General features: G+C 42.9%; 1 protein-coding gene across 1 annotated transcript; it reads left to right on the top strand.

Annotated features, from left to right (window-relative positions):
- Positions 1–3201: 3201 nt before the first annotated feature.
- Positions 3202–18971, top strand: AKR1E2 (aldo-keto reductase family 1 member E2; the record flags this gene model as incomplete). Its single annotated transcript, XM_080717222.1, has 10 exons — positions 3202–3237; positions 5087–5254; positions 7329–7445; positions 8776–8853; positions 11131–11253; positions 13333–13430; positions 15534–15606; positions 16763–16846; positions 18103–18185; positions 18938–18971. The coding sequence occupies 10 exons, from the start codon at positions 3202–3204 to the stop codon at positions 18969–18971; spliced, it is 894 nt and encodes a 297-aa protein (XP_080573348.1).
- Between the last annotated feature and the right edge of the window lie 1683 nt (positions 18972–20654).

The following is a 20654-nucleotide window of genomic DNA, read 5'->3' as shown; positions in this document are numbered from 1 at the left end:
GTATCCATTTCAAACAAAATTTTTGTGAAATAGAAGCCTCAAGGAGAGTCATTTCTGCTCTCCCAAAGTATCACTGCAAAGGGACACATAATCTGTTCCAAAATTTATCTTGAAGTACATTCCTTTCTCTGTGGGCTAATCAGAAGGTTCCTGCACTGGGGGAAAAACAGGAGGATAAACAATTGTTTTGAAAATAGCAATCATATTATTAAAACACTCACTAAAATTTATCAAAAATTTACCATAGCCCAGGCATCATGCTAGAAGGTTTTGTCTGCATTTTGAGAAATGGCCACGAGAGGGCAAGGAGAACTAACTTTTAAAGACGAAGTGTGTTTTCCCCAAGATAGCAGGATACAATTCTATCATAAGGAATGGCTTTCACTAACACTTAGTCAACTGTTTTATCACAGGGTGTTCTAGCAGCTGAGTGAAGTGATAAATTAAAATCATAGACTCCTCCCAGTTTATGATGGTCTGAATTACAATATTTTTGACTTAACATTAGTGGGGAAAAAATGCTTTGAGTTTTGAATTCTGGTTTCTGCTTTGTAGGTTAGCAATGAGCAGCGCTATCCTTCATCACGATGCTGGGCATCCATAGAAACCTGCAGCTCCCAATCAGACACACAACCATGAGGGTAAACAAGAGATGCTTCAATTTATGATTAGTTTATCAGGACACAAACCCACCCCCACCCCACTCTAAGATGCAGCTGTATGGTCAATAACATGTTGGGCATGTAACCATCTATAACCATCTCAGAATCTCTTCATTCTTACCAGGTACAGATAGATACTCCCATATTTATTAAAGCCACAAAGAGAGGGCAGTATACGTCCTTATTCTCAAGGTTGCTGGTAAATGTCACCATGAGCCAAAGATAAGAGAGATATATCAAATAAAAGTCCAACAGCTTAATTATAGTGAAAGATAAAATCGATGATCCTGAGCAGCTTCTGTGAGCAAGGGCTCATTATGATACCATAATCTTGTCCTCATAAATGTTTAAATTATTATTCATGACTCAGTTTTTGTCCTTTATTCCAGCAACTTACCAGTTGTTTTCTATGTGTGTGGACCTTATTTAAGTGACTTGAGAAAGAAATCGTCCTATGTCAAATGAGAACTGACAAGGAAAATTTCCTTCTGAATCTATTCTGCACTCTGAAAAGTGTTTTCTGGGCCTTTCAACAGTACTCTGGTGAGATTTTCTTTTTTTATTTGATTGCTTTTGGTCAGAATCCATTTATAACTGAAAAACATGAGTCTTTTTTCTAGTTGCTAATATGCCATGATTGTATATTGCTTTGCGACTTGATGTAATGTCTTCTCTTTGAGTGCCATCAAGTTGCAGTTATGTTATGATTATATACTGTGCTGCTTTTCTGATCTACTTATATTTTAATTACTTGCAAACTTTCCTAATCTTACCTCCCAAACACAAACCCTGTACTACTTCCATGGTCAGCTCTCTGGCATATTGTTATGCCCATCCCAGCTAGCTGATACACAGTAGGCACTTTCATAAAAATGTCAGCTGTCACTCAAGTCAGTGGTCAAAGGAGAAAGACAGTACTTACAGATAAAGCAAACACTGCTTATTACACAGCTCTGAGAAGTCAGTGTCTTAGCACGGATAACAGAATTCTGTATCAAGAAACAAAAGTACTTCAAGTGTGAAGTCATATCAAAGTATACAAATGTGTCTTTCAAGCAGACCACTAGAAACAGGCTGTTAGAAATCCTCTGACACTCCAAATTACTCACCCCGACTTTCTGATTCCATAGGATGCATACTGGAAAACTGTACTGGTAAAGCTCATTCCTGTCAGGAACAAGACCATCAAGTTCCCTCTTACCATCTTCTTCAACTTTGCACTAGAAGACAATCATTCAATCTCAATCAATCTATTGATCGATAAATAAAGCAAATAAAAGACTTACATATTGGGAAAGACAAAATATAACTATCTTTATTCACAATAAATAATTATCTCCATACAAACTCCAAAAAATAAAAACTTCCTGAATACATAAGCACACTTGCTTTCACACTTCCTGAATTGCAGCACACTTGTAAAACACCAGGTTCATATCCTAAAATCAATCCCTCTGCCATGTACCAAGTACGACCAAGTGAAATCCAAATCTGGAAGCACAAAATCATTTACATTAGCAACCCCAAAATGAAATACTTGGAGTTAAATCTAACAAATTACATCCAAGTTCTATGTGAGGAACACTACAAAACTCTGATGACAGATATAAAAGAGAATTAACAGTGAACTAGAGCCTATGTTCATGAGCATAAAGACAGTATTGTCAAGACACCTGTCTCCTCCAACTGATCTACAGATTTCAATGCAATTCCAATCAAAATCATATCAAGGCTTTTTTATTTCTTGACAAATTAAGTCACAAGTTTTTAAAAGGCAAAGGACACAGAAAGACAAAATAATACTGACACTGCCTGGGCATGGTGGCACACACTTGTAAACCCAGCATTCAGGAGGCTGAGACAGTAGGATTGTGGTTCTCAGACAGCTTCAGCTACTTTGTGAGGCCCGTTGCAACTCAATGAGACCCTGTTTCAAAAATAAAAAATAGGGCTGGGGATGTAGCTCAAAGGTAGAATGTCCCTGGGTTCCATCCCCAGTACCGGAAAAAAAAAAAAATACGGACACTACCTTACTTCAAGACTTGACACTGTCTTACTTAAAGACTTACCATAAACCTGTGGCAATCAAGATTGTGGTGTTTGTTAATGGTTAGACAAATATTAATAGAAAAAATAGGCCCTCCCTCCACATTGGGGGGTCGGGGTGGAAGATTAGCCCTAGACGCAAGACTACAGCTGGTGGACAGAGGATCCCTGCCCCTGTTCCCTAGAAGTGGCTCTAGGTTCAGGCACTGCCTGGGAACTTTGGCACTTTGCATCCCCAAATCAGCTGCAGGGCTCTGCTCCGTTGCTAGGAGACTGGATGAGAGGCTGGGTTCCGGGCTAGAGGAAAACTTTCACACTGTGGGCGGTACTGCCAGCCCATTGGCCGGTCTGCAGCGATCCACCAATCGGCGCGTTTTCCGCCTTCAGCTCCAGCCAGTTAGGAGGCCCGCTGCTCGGTACCACTTGTCGCCTCCAGTTGCCGCGGACGTGATGTAACTGCGTCCTTAGCAAGTGACTCGAGCCACCGGGAGCCATGGCGATCCCTCTGATAGGCCTGGGCACCTGGAAGGTGAGGGGCCAGGGGTCGGGACATCTAATTTAGGGGTTTCGGGGTGAAGGAATCGTCCCGGGCCGCTCGATTCTCCTCCAGGCGCGGAAACCTGTGCCCAGAACCGGGGTCCAGGCTGCGTCCTATCTGTGCTCAGTGGGGAGCAGGCGGGGTAGAGGAGGGGCAGGCTGGTTCCCTCCAGTTCAGCCTCCCAATTGCGAAACCACTATTGTAAAAACCGAAAATGCGTACCCGCTGCAAAATTCAACTGGGCTTAGTCATTGGTAAAACGATCTTTTTTTCCCTCCTTTTATATATGCACATGACACACCTGGCTCCAATCCACCTTAACTATTACCCTTTCTCCCTCCTTCCTCATTTCTCTTCCTAATAGCTCCCAGCTAGTATTCTGTGGTGGTGGTGGTAGTTTTTGGTTTTGTTTTGTTTGTTCTTTTCCAAAAAAAAAAAAGAAAGAAAGAAAGAAAGAAAGAGAAAGAAAGAAAGAAAGAAAGAAAGAAAGAAAGAAAGAAAGAAAGAAAGAAAGAAAGAAAGAAAGAAAGAAAAGCATTTCATGTCTTACTCATTCTGGCTGCTTTTTTTTTTTTTTTTTTTTTTTTTTTTTTGCAACTTAGAATAACCGATCTGTTCTGTATAAACCTTGGACTATTTAGACAAAAGAATTGCCTGAGAACGGGCTTGCAGCTAGGCCTTTCAGAGTGGGACTTAATATCCAGGCCAAAGGATTAATTATTGGGGAGTCAAGTTTGGGGAACTCATGGAGAGAGGCTGTTATGTTTGGGCCAGGGAGAAGGCTGGGAATCCCTCAGCTAGCTGAGAGCAGCAGATTGAAAGAGTGTTAACCCTGACAAAGAGACAAGGAAATGTTGGGGTTTTCAGTCAGGTTTTTAAAAGGAACTTTGGACTAGCAATTTCTTCTTTGTCTAGAATCACCCCTGTAGTGGCTGATAGATACTCTTTGCCTAATGGTAGAAGCAGTTTGAACCTTGCTCTGCATTGAATTTTATAACCCCTGGCAGTGGTTTGAAACACAGCACTAAAAAGCCTTTCAACTATACTCTTACCAAAAAAAAAGGCAATTAAACTTAATCTTTGATTAAAATATTCAATAATTTCATGTAATAGGAAGTCACCACATAGGTAGTAATCAGTTTAGTTAAAATATTCAACTCCAACCGGTCATGTATTATTTAAATTATTTTTCCTATTTGCTTAACAACTTTTAAAAGACAAGGATATATATATATATATATATATATATATATATATATATATATATCCATGTTCTTACTAAGTCTCAGCATCTTGCCAGGTGTACACAATTAGCAGCCAGCCAATAAATATTTGATGAATTAAACATTTCATGGTTGTGTACAATGAGTAGAAAGTATTATTCCTTTTTCTTGTTGTTTTTGTCTGAAAGACTTTGTGTTGCTTTGCTTGTTCTTAAAAATTTAGGATTTTTAAGAAATTTAGAATTTAGATTTGGGCTGTATCATCTCAGAGAGTCCTCGATGAGCCTTAGGCTTCTTTCTGCCTCGGATATTACTATTCACTTTCTACTTATTTACTCCTTTAATTATTCAAGAAGTACAGAATCTACCCCAGTTCTTTACAGGCACTGAAAATGCCCGCCATTTTCCCCAAATAATTACAGGAGCTGGAACTTAGCCATACATTTCTCTCTAACAGTCCTTAAGTTTAGGAATGCGCTATCCTAGTATCAATATAATGATTTGCTTTTTTGTATATTATTTGATTCCACAATCTTGGGTGAAAAGAGAGTGAACTGTGCATTGGGGTCCCCTGACGGTGGAAGGTACATTTCTGTTTTATTGGTTTTTTTTTGCAGGCCTGTCCAGGAGAAGTAACCGAGGCGGTGAGGGTGGCCATTGACGAGGGGTACCGGCACATTGACTGCGCTTACTTGTATCACAATGAGAGCGAGGTGGGAGAAGGGATCCAAAGCAAGATCAAGGAAGGTGTGGTGAAACGGGAGGACCTATTCATTGTCAGCAAGGTAGGGTTTTCCAGCTGCGAGGGCAGCAGGGCCTTAGATGCTCTTGGTCTTGGGTAATGAAAAGAACTGAAAGGAGCTTGCACCGAGGATCTTCCCGTTTCTTTATTGGGAGCCGATGGTTTTATTCCGTAGTTGAATCAGAGCTAAGAAGAACTTTCACTTTCACAGCTTCATGCACATGATGAGTTCCATTTTACATGGGTTTTTTTGCTTCGATTTATGCATTTGGCCATTCAAGTGGGAGGGCACAGAGACCAACCAATACACAGTACATCCTTAAAGCAAATTGACTAGGTGATGGACACTTTGCCTATGATGATGAGTAGGACAAATTGTAGCAGACCTAACTGGTGGGATAGCAGCTAGGAACAGTTTGAGTGAGAGATGATGAAGATTTGAATAGGACAGAGGGATGGAGACTAGGAAACAGATGTGTGTAGGTGGACCCTACAGATGATGTAGAGAACAAAGATATCAAAAATTCTAAAAACCCTTTGCTCTTTACTTTGAAGCAAATGTTAGGACCAGGAGCTCCAATAAAAGCACATATTATGAAACACAGCAAAACAAAACAAAAGGCCAGCCATGCGTGATAAATAGTGCATGCTTGTAATCCCAGCATTCGGGAGGCTGAGACAGGAGGATCACGGTTCGTGGACAGACAGCCTGAGCTACTTAGGCCCTTTGCAACTCAATGAGACCCCGTTTCAAAATAGCTCAGAGGTAGAATGCCCCTGGGATCCATCCCCAGTACTACACACACACACACAAAAAAAAATAAATAAATAAATAAATAAATAAATGGATGAATGAATGAATGAAATAAAAGACTAGGAGCTCAGGAGTCAGGAGTTCAAGTTTGAGCTGATACTGAGAAACTGGGAGTATGAGTTGTTGGACAACTCAGAGTAACAGCTTTAGCATTTTTAAAATTAGAGTCTGGATGTTGATATATCCTAACTGATTTCCAAATCTAAAATCCCATAATCTCAAAATTTACTGTTGTTTCTACAGTAGATTTGCCCTTCTGTTTTACTGTAATAGCATTAATGTTTATCATTCATTATGCCGTCTCAGCTAGACCATAGACTGTAAGGGTTCGAAGCCCCGGTATGTGCTTGGCCAATGAAGATTTTCTTCCAAGCGTTCAGGTTAGGGAGACGGGTAATGAGATGTCTAGATCTTGCCCCGTAGTCTGAGGACAAGTTACTTCAAGTGGGTTGGATCTAGCAGTGGGAATGTGCTCTCTGACTTAGAAATTTTATAGTCATTAAAATGCGATTAAAATGAGCAAATTGCTTATACACTCACCACCTAGAGGTAACGACTATTTACAGAACTTACTTCTCGTTTTTGTCTGTTTTTCCCCTTAAATTTGTTAACACACCGGACTTGCCGTTTGTGTTCATTTCTCTTAGTCTCCTTTCTTTTCCTTTCATTTACCTTATTCGTTTTTGTTTTTACTTGCTGCGACAGGCCACTTGGGCATATTTCTGTCACCGTTGATAAAAAATATCCCGGGGGAAATAATGAAGGGGAAGCAATTATAATTCCTTCTACTTATTCAGAAGTATAGAAGAAAATATTTAAATAATACAAGACGGTGTATATTAACTTATCTAGTCTGACCTGCATGGTCATGGCTGCCTTAGTAAATGATGATCTTGAATATAAACTATATAAAAGATGGAAATCTTTAAATTCTTCTCATTGTTATTTATGGCCTTTCTGCCTGCAGCCATTTTTTTTTCCTTTTCTTTTCTTTTTTCTTTCTTTTTGGTCCCAGTGGATCCAAATAACCACCAGCCCACCAGCCCTGCCATCAAATGTCTTCTGATTCCTGAACTTCCCTGCAGTAGGAAGCAGGCAGGACAAGCCCTGTTACACAGGACTCTATAGAAGTTTTCTAAGGATAACGTCATATCCTCTCCTTGGAGCCTGTCAAGGTGTATCTGTTGCCACCTCTTCTTGGATGCTTTTGGCCTCCCTGACAGTAAATTTGTAGGACCAGTGCATGGATGCTCTGGTAGGTCTGGACGGCGGCTGTGTGACATTGGTCTCCCTTCTCTTGTAGCTATGGTGCACCTACCATGAGAAGCCCTTGGTGAAAACCGCGTGCCTCCAGAGTCTGAAGGCCTTGAAGTTGGATTACTTGGACCTCTACCTCATGCACTGGCCCATGGGTTTCAAGGTACCACTCAGCACGTGGTTAGATTTGTGTGGAGGGAGGCCTAGATAAATTTCAAGGCAGGACCTCGCTCTTAAGTGACATTCATCCCAGCAAATTTCTCTAAAATACAGACCAGACAGAACTTTTGCTCTTTCCAATAATTAGGCATTAGTAAATAAATATGTGTTTTCTGCCCTTTTTCTCTGTAGCGTGCTAGGTAGGTAGGACTGTGCATAAGCAGGGCAGGTAAGCACAGATAAATGCCTGCAACGGCTCTGAGGGGTAATGTTAGATTTCAACCTTCCTGGGGTATTTTTCTCTGCCTTTCACTTCCTATGCACCTTAGTAGTCTAGATTCATTTTTTTAATCAGTGCATTGTAGTCATACATCTTTATGGGGTACAAGAGGGTAGAGGCATACATACACACATCAGCCACCTGGCCCTTCCCTACTTCCCATCCATTCTCTCCTTCCTCTCTTCTTCTCATGTTTGCCTTAGTGATTGACTTTGAGATGATTGTGAGTGTACATCCTTTACATTAGGGAATATCTCTATTCCTCCCTCCCACCCCCTCCAGTTAAGTTGCCTTATCTGCTTGTTTGTGATTTCTCCTTTGTCTAGGGTTCCTCCTATGACCCATTTTCTCCCTAGCTTCCACATATTAGAAAGAGCATCTGATGTTTTACTTTTTGTGACTGACTAATCTCACTTAACATAATGTTTTCAAGGTTCCATCCATTTCCCTGTAAATGACATAATTTTGTCGTGCTTTATAGCCAAGTACAATTCCATTGTGTACATATCTTATAGCTTTATAATCCACTCGTCTATGATGGTCATCTTGGTTGGTTCTGTAGTTTGGTAATTGTGAATTCCGCAACTATGAACATAGGTACACATGCATTAGCTTGATAGTTTGGCTTCCATTCTTTTCTATTTATCACGATTGGAACTCTAAGAAAAGATTCTAATAATGAATTTGGAAGAAGATTGATTGTGTTCTTAAGACATGAAGGAATCTTTCATACTCCCATTTTTACCTAAAATTATTAAACTCTTTTAGCAATTAGCAGGAATCTAAGTTCTTCCTTTCTGACCTGGTGAGAGGTGGACAGGTGAACTTTGAGGCTGGCAGAAACTGCTGACCATCCAGCCCACCCAATAATTGGTCCTATAAAATTGGAGACCAAGGCCTCTAAGATGGAACTTGTATGACTCAATGACAGGGCCAAGACTTAGAGATCTCTTGACACAGAGTCCTTCCCCTATATCTGGTTTCTCTCCTTACCCAGTTTCTAATCGGGATGATCACAAATCTCAGTAAGCCTCATCTCTTCTGCATCTTACAGGCTGGAGAGCAAGACTTACCATTGGATCATAATGGCATGGTTATACCCAGTAACACAAACTTCCTGGACACGTGGGAGGTAAGCTGAGACACGTCATCTGGCCGCTTCATCCCTGAGGATAGATCTTCAGATAGGAATCTGTGTGAGACCTCAAACTTCTTGTGTTCAGAGACAGTGAGTTTTTCTACTGGAAACACAGGGTTTCCAGTATGAATGAGAAAACTCAGAGAACTCCCCTGACTTTCTTGTTACCTTTAGCTGAGTTTGGTGTGTCTCTCTCAAGTGTTATTTTAAGAGTAATTAATATATCCCTTCTTTCCCTTGAAATGTTTATTTTATTAATTTAAAAGATTTCAGGTCTATTTCAGAAAATATGGAAGAGCGTGAAAAACAAAGCTTAGAAATCTAGGTTCTTTTTCCCCTGTGGTAGCCACTATTAATAATTTGTAGTTCCTTTTGGAACTTCAGGGCTATACTGTTGATATCTTGGTAAAGCTCACATTGGCAGGTGGAGAAGCATAAAGGGAGAATTAACAAGTGCCAAGTCTGCTTCCAGGGTCCAGATGAGATATGGGGAGAGCCTGAAGTCATGACCAGGGGAATCAGGGAGGTGCTGGATTTGAGAGTCTCGCAGAAGTCAACCAGTAGCCTGGGAGGGAAGATCACAATGAGATTCCCTGAGGACAAGGGCTCCATACAGTGGACCTGGCACACACGGCCTTCCTAACCAGCCTTGGTTACAGGCCAGGAGCATGCCTTTGGCCCAGGAAGAATACGAGTTCAAACTTGAACTTGCTGAGTGTACGGCAGAGCTTGAATTCAGAAGATGAGATCTAGAGCTGTTCACAAGGGACTGATGGGTGAATACATAGGGGAGCCCACAGTCTATCTAGAAAGAGACAAGAGGGAGACCACAGACAAGAAGATGTCCCTGGGCTGGTCACCACCACTCTCTCCTTCCAAGAACAGTGAGACAGAGATCGACTATGGTGTGTCTGAGCTGTCATGACCAGCGCCCGGGCATTCCAGCTCTTTCTATCACACTGAGATACCTCTCCTGAAAATTGTGTGATAAACTCCAGGTTTTTTGTGTAGCATGAGCAAAGTTCTGGTGGTTGTTTCAGAATCAAGGCAATAGTAGTGGGCGCACGTTAGCTCATCGACCATGCCTTCTGACCATGCAGGACTTAGTACTGACTCTTGGCGCTGCCGTGAAGCTGAGGGGCTCTTGCTGGTCAATGACTAGCTGATACCTCGAGGTTGCTCTGCCCTCAACAGCCTTCAAAGGTGAAATGGTTGGGGAAGGTGATATATGAACAGACATATCAAAAGAATTATGATATGTTTCCTTGCTGTAGAAAATATTTTTCTAGATAGAAAGGAAGATGAGCAGATAAAATCAGCAGTGGACATAATTTCTTTTTTCTTTTTTTTGCAGGTGTTATTTATTAATTTTTAATTTTTTTAAACTTTATTGGTGCATTATACTCTTACATCATAATGTGGACCTTGTTGACAATGGCATATATTCATACAGTACTTGGTGCCCTCCTTTGTTCCCCTCCCTCCAATACTGAGTGTCCAGGATAACAGTGTTATATTCTCATATATACACATATTCGAATGCAGCTTTTCCATGAGTTAACCTCGGCCTTCTACCTCCCTTACCCCTTCCTTTCTGGTCTTGCTGAGATTTCCCAACACTCTGGATTCTCTTCAGATCGCAAAAATCTTTCACCTTTACTGGATATAATTTGTTTTTTTTGTGTGTGTGGTGGTACTGGGGTTCCTGGAAGCCCTTCTACCTCCGGGCTACACTCCCAGACCTATTTTTATATTTTTATTTGGAAACAGGGTCTCCTAAGCCAGCGCACATGGCTGGCTTCGAACCTGCGCGATCCTCCTGTCTCTGCCTCCCAAGCGTGGGGATTACAAGCGTGCGCCACCACGCCCGGCTTACTGGATATAATTTCTAAACACCTTATCAACAGTTATTTAGAGTAATAGGAATAAAAATGCATAGAACGCACGGCACATTTGCTCAATTTCAGCCTTAGCTAAATGTTGTTTTATGCATCATTTCACCTTCTCAGCAAGCCTGTGACATATAGGCAGCCTTGTCTTCATTTTCAAAGGAGGAAATGAGACATAGCCAGGTCACATAATTCACTGTATTTCCCCAGCTGTTAAGAGATAGAACTGGAACTTATTCTGGAGTACAGACACAATTTCGAAGCATCAGGTAAAATCTTGTAAATATTTCAGTTGAATGTGCATGAAGTTTTTGGAGATCGTGGCCTTTCGGAGGAGTGGGCCATGTCTCTGATACATGGAAGATTCTTTGTTCTGTTTTAGGCCATGGAGGACCTGGTGCTTGAGGGGCTGGTGAAGTCCATTGGGGTGTCAAACTTCAACGAAGAACAACTGAAGAAGATTTTGTATAAGAGTAATTTGAGGGTCAAGCCGATAAACAACCAGGTGAGTCGGCAGGAGTGTCAGAGGGTTTAAGTAGCAGAATCAGTTCCCCCAACGGTTTTACTCTCCTGTAGTCGTACTGGAAATGGGAGGATGGAGGGGCACAAAACAGGCATTTTTCTTCCGTGGCTGTCAAGACTGTAACTATGAGTGTGTCTTGGTCAACATTTTCATCGCATAATCCAAAACAACTGACCACAGAACTTGGAGGAAGGAAGATTTGTTTGCCAGGAGTTCTTAGAAATTGCGGTTTCAGCCCATGAAACCAGTTTGTGGATCTCTGGCCATGACGGTGAGAAGGAGAGAGGAAGAGAGAGAGAGAGAGAGAGAGAGAGTGAGCGCGCGCTCTGCTCTTACATCATGGAGGCCAAAAGTAAAAGGATTCAAAGACAAAAGCAGTCCTAAGGCCACACCCTCAGAGACCACCTTCTCCATCCACACCCATGTGCCTAGGTGACCACCCAGCAAATCCATTACAATGGATTCATCCACAGATGAATTACAACCCTCCCAACTTAATGACATCAACTCTGAACGTTAATAGATGAGCTCTTCAGGGGAAATTGTGTATCTAACCACAACACTGAAGATTGCAGATAGGCAAGTGACGGGAGTATGTCAGCAGCGGCTCTCTTAAGGCTGGTATGGAGGAGCAATGCCTTTGGCAGGAAGGGCATGATATGGAGTTGATTCTTCACACACAGTCAACAACTGCGTTCAGAAGGGCCAGGAGCCAGGCAGGCCTCTTGCCCTCAGTACAGGAAAGCAGCCCTTCCCTTGCCTTTTCCAACCCATGCGCACTTGCAACAAGAAATGGATGGATGGGCCAGTGCCTTCTTCCCAAGCCCTTATACTACAAAACGGGGGTGTGTACATTTTTTTTCTTAATGCAAAGAAAAGATTGTGAAGAAAGTGTTATTACATCTGTCTAGTCACCACTACAGAGCGCAATCACTAACCTGATTTCTGCTATATCGCAGCCTCTTTTAAAACCTTATATGCATAACATCTATCTGTATGGAACCTTCTGTTTGAGTTGTTTGGGTTGTGGTTTTGCGTTTCTGAACACCACTCTGAACACCTAAGAATGGTTGCTGCCCCGTTTCAGAAGACAAGCCCGGATGAAAGGTCTGTTTTCCGATAGGATTGGGGATACCCAGACGCATAGGATGTAAAAGGTTCCAGAAGGACTGGTTTGTCTCTGTAGACTTTCCAGACCCTTATCTTGCTGGGCGTGGCACAATCCTGAGAGCAAAAGCCCTCTTCATAATTTTTTATGACCTAGAATTGTGTATGAGAATTTGAGAAAGTGTGAAGGAGATAACCCTGCTCTCAAGTTTCTTGAAGTGTTCATCAGTGTCACCTTTATTAGGTGTTTGTCATATGTAACTCCTTAATTTCATTCATCAGTTCAACAAATGTTTACTGAACACCTTCTATATGTCCAGGTTGTTCTCAGGGTTGGGAGCACTTCCATGAACAAAATGGTCAAGACATGAAGCTTAAATCCTGGTATCAACAACATACTCAGTAAATGAAATATAGAGGTTGTCAGATAATTATAGGTGCTGTAAAGGAAAATAAGGGTCAGAGGAGAGGTGAAAGCTGTGGAGTGTAGCAGCTTGTTCTTTTTTTTTTTTTTTACGGGTCTGGGGATGGAACCCAGGGGCATTTGACCTCTGAGCTACACCCCCTGCCCTATTTTTTATTCTTTATTTTGAAACCGGGTCTCACTGAGTTGCAGAGGGCCTCACTAAGTAGCTGAGGCTGTCCGCGAACCGTGATCCTCCAGGTCTCAGCCTCCCGAATGCTGGGATTACAAGCGTGCGCCACCACGCCCGGCTAGCAGCTTGTTCTTGAGTGGTCAAGGAAAGCTTGGTCCAGAAGCCAGTGGTAGAGCATTTGGCTAAAATAGGTGTCTGTGAGGCTGTGCATTTGTAAACCTTGGCAGCTCCTGGCATCTTGGACTTGGTGTAATGCAGCCTACCCATTCAAGCACTGTACCTAGAGCTTGTAGGTCTTCTCCTGTAGAACTTCCTTAACATGCCATTAGCCTGAATTCTGCTGTGCTTCTCTTTGTAGATTGAGTGCCACCCATTTCTTGCTCAGAAGGAACTGATTAGCTTCTGCCAAGCCAAAAATGTGTCTGTGACTGCTTACCGTCCTCTTGGTGGCTCAAGGTAAGAACAAATCAGTGCCTGTATTAGCTGCAGTCTTAGCAGCAGATAGATGCCCCATTCCATTTGAAGAGTCAGAGGACTTTTTTTTTTTTTGATACTGAGGGTGGAACCCAGGGACATTCTACCTCTGAGCCGTACCCCCAGCCCCATTTTTTTCTTAATTTTGATACAAAGTCTCACTGAGTTGCAAAGGGCCTCACTAAGTAGCTGATGCTGTCCTCAAACCACGATCTTCCTGTCTCAGCCTCCCAAATGCTAGGATAACAAGCGTGCACCACCACGCTTGGCTTGGAGAAGATTTTTGAGTAGGTGTTGGCAGGGTGTGAGAGGGACCGCCAAAAATGTCCCACCTCTTCAGCCCCTGGGCTTAAGATTGTGTGCTGTTACTGGAAGCCAGAGGGCCACTTTGAGTGGGCTACCCTGTGAAGGGCAGCATCACTTCATTGACATCACCAGCATCGTTTCACTGACATCACCAGCATCACTTCATTTACATCACCAGCATCGCTTCACTGACATCACCAGCATCACTTCATTTACATCACCAGCATCGCTTCACTGACATCACCAGCATCGTTTCACTGACATCACCAGCATCGTTTCACTGACATCACCAGCATTGTTTCACTGACATCACCAGCATTGTTTCACTGACACCACCAGCATCGTTTCACTGACATCGCCAGCATCACTTCATTGACATCACCAGCATCGTTTCGTTGACATCACCAGCATCATTTCACTGACATCACCAGCATCGTTTCGTTGACATCACCAGCATCACTTCACTGACATCACCAACATTACTTCACTGACATCACCAGCATCCCTTCACTGACATCACCAGCATCGTTTTGTTGACATCACCAGCCTCAAGCGATCTCTCTGCTGAGCTTCCCACTGGTACATCAATCACCTACTGACCTCTAACAGGACACTTCATAGGTCTCTTAGTCTTTAGATCACATCTAGCCTCTATATCATCTTCCCCTAGGACCTGGAATTTGCACTGTGCTCCCTTTATCAGCTAAAAAGCCACCAACCCACTCAGCCACCTAAGCCAGAAATGTGGACATCATCCCTTTCGCATGCCCACAACCCAATCCAGTCCAATCCAGCACCAAGACCTACTGATTATTGTGCCATGAAAGCTTAGATGTTCTTTGATCTTTTGTCACCCTCTCCACCTTAAAAAAGCAAGAAGAATTCCCTAAAGTTCTTAGAGAAGCCACTTACCTCCCACCCAGCACTCCCTTCCCGTGGAAGCCAAAGGGACCATATGATGCTGTCACTGTCAGTCTTGGCTGCCCTGTGGTATCAGCTGGCCTGGCCTCCGACCTCCTATGGCCTCCTTGTTTTTCTTCCTTCAGACCTTCAGTGCATCCTCCCTGTGGAGGTACTCAGTTCCTTGGACAGAGTCTCTGGGCCTTTGCATATGCCACTCTTTTTACCTAAAATCATTTCGTTTTTAATCCAGCTCACTTCTATTTCTGATACAGGGTCTAGCCCCGTACCACCTCCTCTAAGAAGCCTTTCTTACCCCCTTATTTCTGTGTTTGCACCGTAGCCTATGTCACGCCATCTTGCCAGTATTTCCTTCTTACCCTTTTCCGCCAGTTAAAGCCACTTGAATGCAGGAAGAGTGTTTTATTCATCCTTCTGCTCCCTGAGACATATTAAGAACCTAGGAAAGGCTGGCATTTTTACAGTGTTATCACCTGTGTGTTTTCTAACTGAATGGGATGTACAGCTCTGAACTGGGTAACGGCTCGACAGTAGCTGGAGGTCCGGGCCACGTTGCATAGCTGAGTTTGGGACACACAGGCTTCTGGCAGAGTGAGTCAGGGAGCCAGCACAAGGACAAGGACGAGACACAATCAGCATCCTGGGCCTGTGGCAAGAAAGCAGGTACTCCGTTTGAGTCCCTCATACTTTAAGGACAATAAATAGTTTAAAATATAGTGGTGGATTCAGGGTGACATGCTCTTCTGCCTCATCGAAATTCCCAACACTGAGCTTTCATTGGAAGGTTTCATTGTAAAGAAAGAAGCCTCCCCGTTGAACCTTGTGACTCGCCTGCTGTTCTGTTCTGTGTCTTTCTAGCAATGGATCTGATTTGATGGCTGACTCCAAGATTCAGAGTATTGCCAAGTTGCATGACAAGTCTCCTGCTCAGGTACTTGGGGAGGGCTCCCCCACCCAGTAGTGGACCTCTCCTCCTCCTCCTCTTCCTCCTCCTCCTCCTCCTCTTCCTCCTCCTCCTCCTCTTCTTCCTCATCCTCCTCCTCTTCCTCCTTCTCCTCCTCCTCCTCTCCAAATCCTGAGGCTTGTTGGGTCCTAGGAAGGGGTTAGTTACCCAGAGGAGTTAGTGACTCATGAGCACTTCCCAGTGTGGAGAGGGAGTGGTTTCCACAAGTCTATTCATGCAGTCCTGATTCTCCTGACTCCTCACCTGTCGGTATCAGGACAAGCTCCCAAGCACTCACTGCCCACCAGCTGCTTGGCCGGCAAGTGTGAAGGGAAACAGAAAATCCCTGTATTACCCCCTTCTTGTTCTAACTTTCAGTTTATTGGGGGGGATTGGGCACAAATTCTCTTAAAGGCGGAGGCAGATCCTCTGACCTTTCTTTGGGCCAAGGGCAGTCATTACAGAGGAGCTGCTAGAGCAGTTCAGTAAATGCTGCTCTGATTGCTGACGGACTTTGCTCTCAAAAGACTTTTGGACTCTCGTGTGAGAGTACTGAGATGCAGGCTCCTGCTTGAAGGGTTAACAAAGCAACTCTGGCTCCTGAGAAGCAGCTTGGAATGCCAGGCTGGGAGGCAAGCACACTTCCTCTAATCAGTGAGCTGAGTCTTGCCGAGTTGCCTTCAAGGTCGGAAGCAGCTCCGGCCCTCTCTCTGAATGTCCTTCCCAGCACAGACATCTCTCAGAAAACTTACTGGTATGATAAACAGCTTGAAATGTTATGAGCAGTCACAGGAGTTCTTTGCTACTAATTGTAAAACAAAAAGTTGTTTTGAGACTCGTCCTTTGGCTTTACTCACACACAGCTATTGTTGCTTTAAGATAACCTTGTAATGTCTAAAATAGTTAACTCATCTATGGATCATGGAAGCTTTCTCTATAAAAGTCTGATTGCTCTTTCAATAAAACATGCAGTGTACATGAAACCTGCATCCCCTGTGTCCCGTGAATCGGCTTTACCCTGAAGTCTCCAGTGCACTAGACACTGACACTCTTACTGCACAATAAAACTCAGGCTGTTAGCGAAAGGACTTGGGCTTGACTATATGCAATTTCCCGCTATTGACACAATATTTTTTCCCTGCAGATTTTGATCCGTTATCATATCCAGAGGAATGTGATAGTGATTCCCAAATCTGTCAACCCAAAGCGGATTAAAGAAAATATTCAGGTAGCTGAGGTGTTTCCTTCTTTTATGTTAGAGGGTTTGGAAAGTTAGGTTAATTGGGTTAACTGCATAATGAACAGCCTCAGGATCCCTGTGGCCCTGACACAGCAGAGACCTCGTCCTCTACTCTGTGCTGATGGTCAGTGTTTCACTCAGTGATGCAAGGATCAGCTTCTTCTAGCTCAGGGCGCCTCTCACCTCCAGTGCTTAGTATCTACTCCATCCATCCCTCCATAGAGAAGGGGAGACTCCTGGGAAAGATTTTTATGGGCCAGCACAGAAGTGCACAGCTCACGTCCGCTTATACTGAGTGGACAGGACACAGCTGTGTGGCCACACTGACCCCTATAGATACTGGCCAGCAGTTAATGCTAAGTGGATTCTGATGCCTGGGCAAAAATGAAGCCACTCCCACACAGCCAGAAGTACAAGATGATTTAATATGAGAAAATAATCAAAACACAAGAAAATCCCACTTTGGTATATGAAAGCAAAAAATATTAGAACAAGCCGGGCATGGTGGCGCTTGGGAGGCTGAGACAGGAGGATCACACAGGTTTGAAACTAGTCTCAGCTACTTAGTGAGGATCTCAGCAACTTAGTGAGACCCTGTTTCCAAAGAAATTATAAAATAAAATAGGGCTGGGAGTATAGCTCGGAGGTAGAAAGCCTCTGGGTTCCACCCCCAGTACTATGGAAAAAAAAAAAAAAACATATATATAAAAACAACTCATCCTGGGATATTTTCCAATATCTAAAATGGTATCAACAATATCAACTCAAAGCACAGAAAAATAAATGTCATGAAAGAAAATATGATATACAGCCCCAGAAGAGGAGGGATACAGCCCCAGAAGAGGAGGGATTGTCATCTGTAGAGTATAGCTGGGTGGTCTCTCTAGCCCCGGTCAGAAAGACAGAAAGTCATGTCCCTGGCAGTGAGTCCACCCGACGGACCACACGTCTGCACCATTTCCATCTGTTCTTTACTCCTGTCAGATGAAAACAGTAGATGTTCCATCTTTCCAAGGTTTTCTAAATATAACCATGGTTGCGCCAATACCAGTAAACCAATAAAAGTCAAGGGTACTTTGAGAACCTCGTCTGTAACACAGGGAAAGTTCCAGGTGTCTAATGAAATCTTACTTCTGTATCTTCGGACCTCTTGCAAGTTCTACTATGATGCTTTGTAGGAAACATAGGCCAGATTGGATGGGAATTGAACTAAATTTCCTATGAACATTTTATTTTGGTTCCAGGTATTTGATTTTGAATTAACAGAGGCAGATATGGACGAACTTTTCAAACTCGACAGGAACCTTCGATTATGCACATTTCCCACGTAAATATTTCTCCTTTACTCCTTTTTAAAACAGAGTAATATATAGATTGGATGATTAGTTTCTGAATAAGTAATTAGTATATAAATTCCAGGTTAATTGGAGAATCTTATTATAATTCTTTCCTGTTTGAAGATGGACCACTGAATGATTCCAAAGGTTGATCCGTATATACACTAGGGAATTAAAAATGCATAATGCACCGGGCGTGGTGGCGCACGCTTGTAATCCCCACGCTTGGGAGGCGGAGACAGGAGGATAGAGCAGCTTCGAAGCCAGCCCTGCTGGCTTAAGAGACCCTGTTTCCAAATTAAAAAAAAAAAATACAAAATAGGTCTGGGAGTGTAGCCCGGAGGTAGAAGGGTTTCCGCGAACCCCAGTACCACAAAAAAAAAAAAAAAAGCATAGTGCTATCATTTAAAATAACATTCACTAGCCAGGCGTGGTGTCGCATGCTTGTAATCCCCGCGCTGGGGAGACGGAGACAGGAGGATCGCGTAGGTTCGAAAGCCAGCCGCGCTGGCGTAAGAGACCCTGTTTCAAAAATATAAAATAGTTTTGGGAGTGTAGCCCGGAGGTAGAAGGGCTTCCAGGAACCCCAGTACCACCCCAAAAAAAAATAAATAAATTAAATAAATAAATAAATAAATAAATAAATAAATAAATAAATAAAATAACATTCACTGTTATTTAAAAAAAAAAAACCCTTAAAAATAACCATTCACTGCTTCTATTTTTTTCTTCTGTTTTTCAGAACTGAAAAGCACAAAGACTACCCCTTCCACTGAAGTGCTGAGGACAGCTCTCCTCTTCCTCATTTATACTCAGCCCAGACAGATGGGCAAAGCTAGACACATCACCCCACCTCTGTGTGGACAGGGACAGCTTCGGCCAGGCACAGGCGCGTGTGGATTCTTGCTGCAACAGAAGCCTGGACGTCTACAAAACCCAAAGACTTGAATGTGTTTTAAGTAATGGAAAGATAATTCAGTTAAGGCTCTGGTGACTATCCAGAGAATCTGTCCAGTTGTTGATGAGCTGTTGAGCTAATAGCATAATGTGATTTCTACAAGTCTGTCTGTGTGTCCTCTGCTCTCTGGAGAAAGAGATACTGGTAGCATATAAATTAAACTTACCTTCATGTTTGAAAAAAAAACATTGCCTGATGGAAATTTTTAAACAAAACATGAGTTAGGAAATAGTATAATCAGTCTCTGTTATTCAAAAGTTATCAGTTTATTGCCAATCTTTTTCTTTTTTACCTATTCACTCCTTTATGCCCTTAGAGCACCTCCTAGATGGTGTGTGTGTGTGCGTGGTACTGAGGGTGGAATCCAGAGGCTTTCTACCTCCCGGCTATTCTCCCAGACCTATTTTATATTTTATTTGGAAATAGGGTCTCACTAAGTTGCTGAGAGCCTCACTAAGTAGCTGAGACTGGCTTCGAACCTGTGATCCTCCTGTCTCAGCCTCCCAAGTGCAGGGATTACAAGCGTGCGCCACCACGCCCGGCTTCCTAGATGGTTTTAAAGCAAAACCATTACCTGCATACATAGAAAGGAAACCAGAAAAATCTGGAGCTACGTCTCAGTCAAGTTGACTTTCTTAAAAAAAAAAAAAAAAAAACTAGATTAGTCAGTCACAAAAAAATAAGAAATCGGATCCTCTCCCTAATATGCAGAAGCTAGAGAGAAAATGGCCCGTAGGAGGAACTCTAGACAAAGAAGGAGAAACTAGATGAGCAAATAAGGTGACCTAACTGAGGGGATGGGAGGGGAACAGGGGAATTCTCTAATGCACATGATCTACTTAAACATATCAACGTCAAATCAACGTCAATCACTAAGCCAAACATGAGAAGGAAGGAGGGGGAGGAAATGGGGTGGGAATTGGGTAAGGGATAATTGGGTGATGTATACATATATGTCTCCACCATCTTGTACCTCATTAAGATGTATGACTACAATGCACTAATAAAAATTTTTAATCTAAATTTTAATTATTGAACACTATTTTGGGGAGACACAGGGGGTTGAACCCACAGACGTTATGCCTCTGAACTACACCCTTCCCAGCCCTTTGTTTTGTTTTGAGACAGGCTCTCAAGAGGTCCCTGAGAGTCTCAATGAGTTGCTGAGGCTGGTCTCAAACCTGCTCTTCTCCTGCCTCAGCATCCCAAGTACTGGGATTACAAGCATGTGCAACCACGCTAATAAGTCAAATAATAGCTGAAGAAACCCAGGTTGGAGAAGAAATATGGCTCCTCCCCATCACACATGTTCCTGCTTAATCTTTTCAGACTCATGTGTCAAGGAGGGGCCCTGAGCCTTGCTATCCTCGGAATGCTAAGTGTGAGGTGTGGCTTAATGGCTGCCCCTGCTTGTCCTCTCTCAGAGTGCCTGCCTAGCTCTCTGCTTTCATATCAGACCTCTGGGGATATAGCTTCTTAATTCACTGCTCTTTGCCATCTA

This window comes from Muscardinus avellanarius (assembly GCF_963383645.1).
Source record: "Muscardinus avellanarius genome assembly, chromosome: 20".
Lineage (NCBI taxonomy): Eukaryota > Metazoa > Chordata > Mammalia > Rodentia > Gliridae > Muscardinus > Muscardinus avellanarius.
This window is presented reverse-complemented; position numbering and strand designations above follow the sequence as displayed.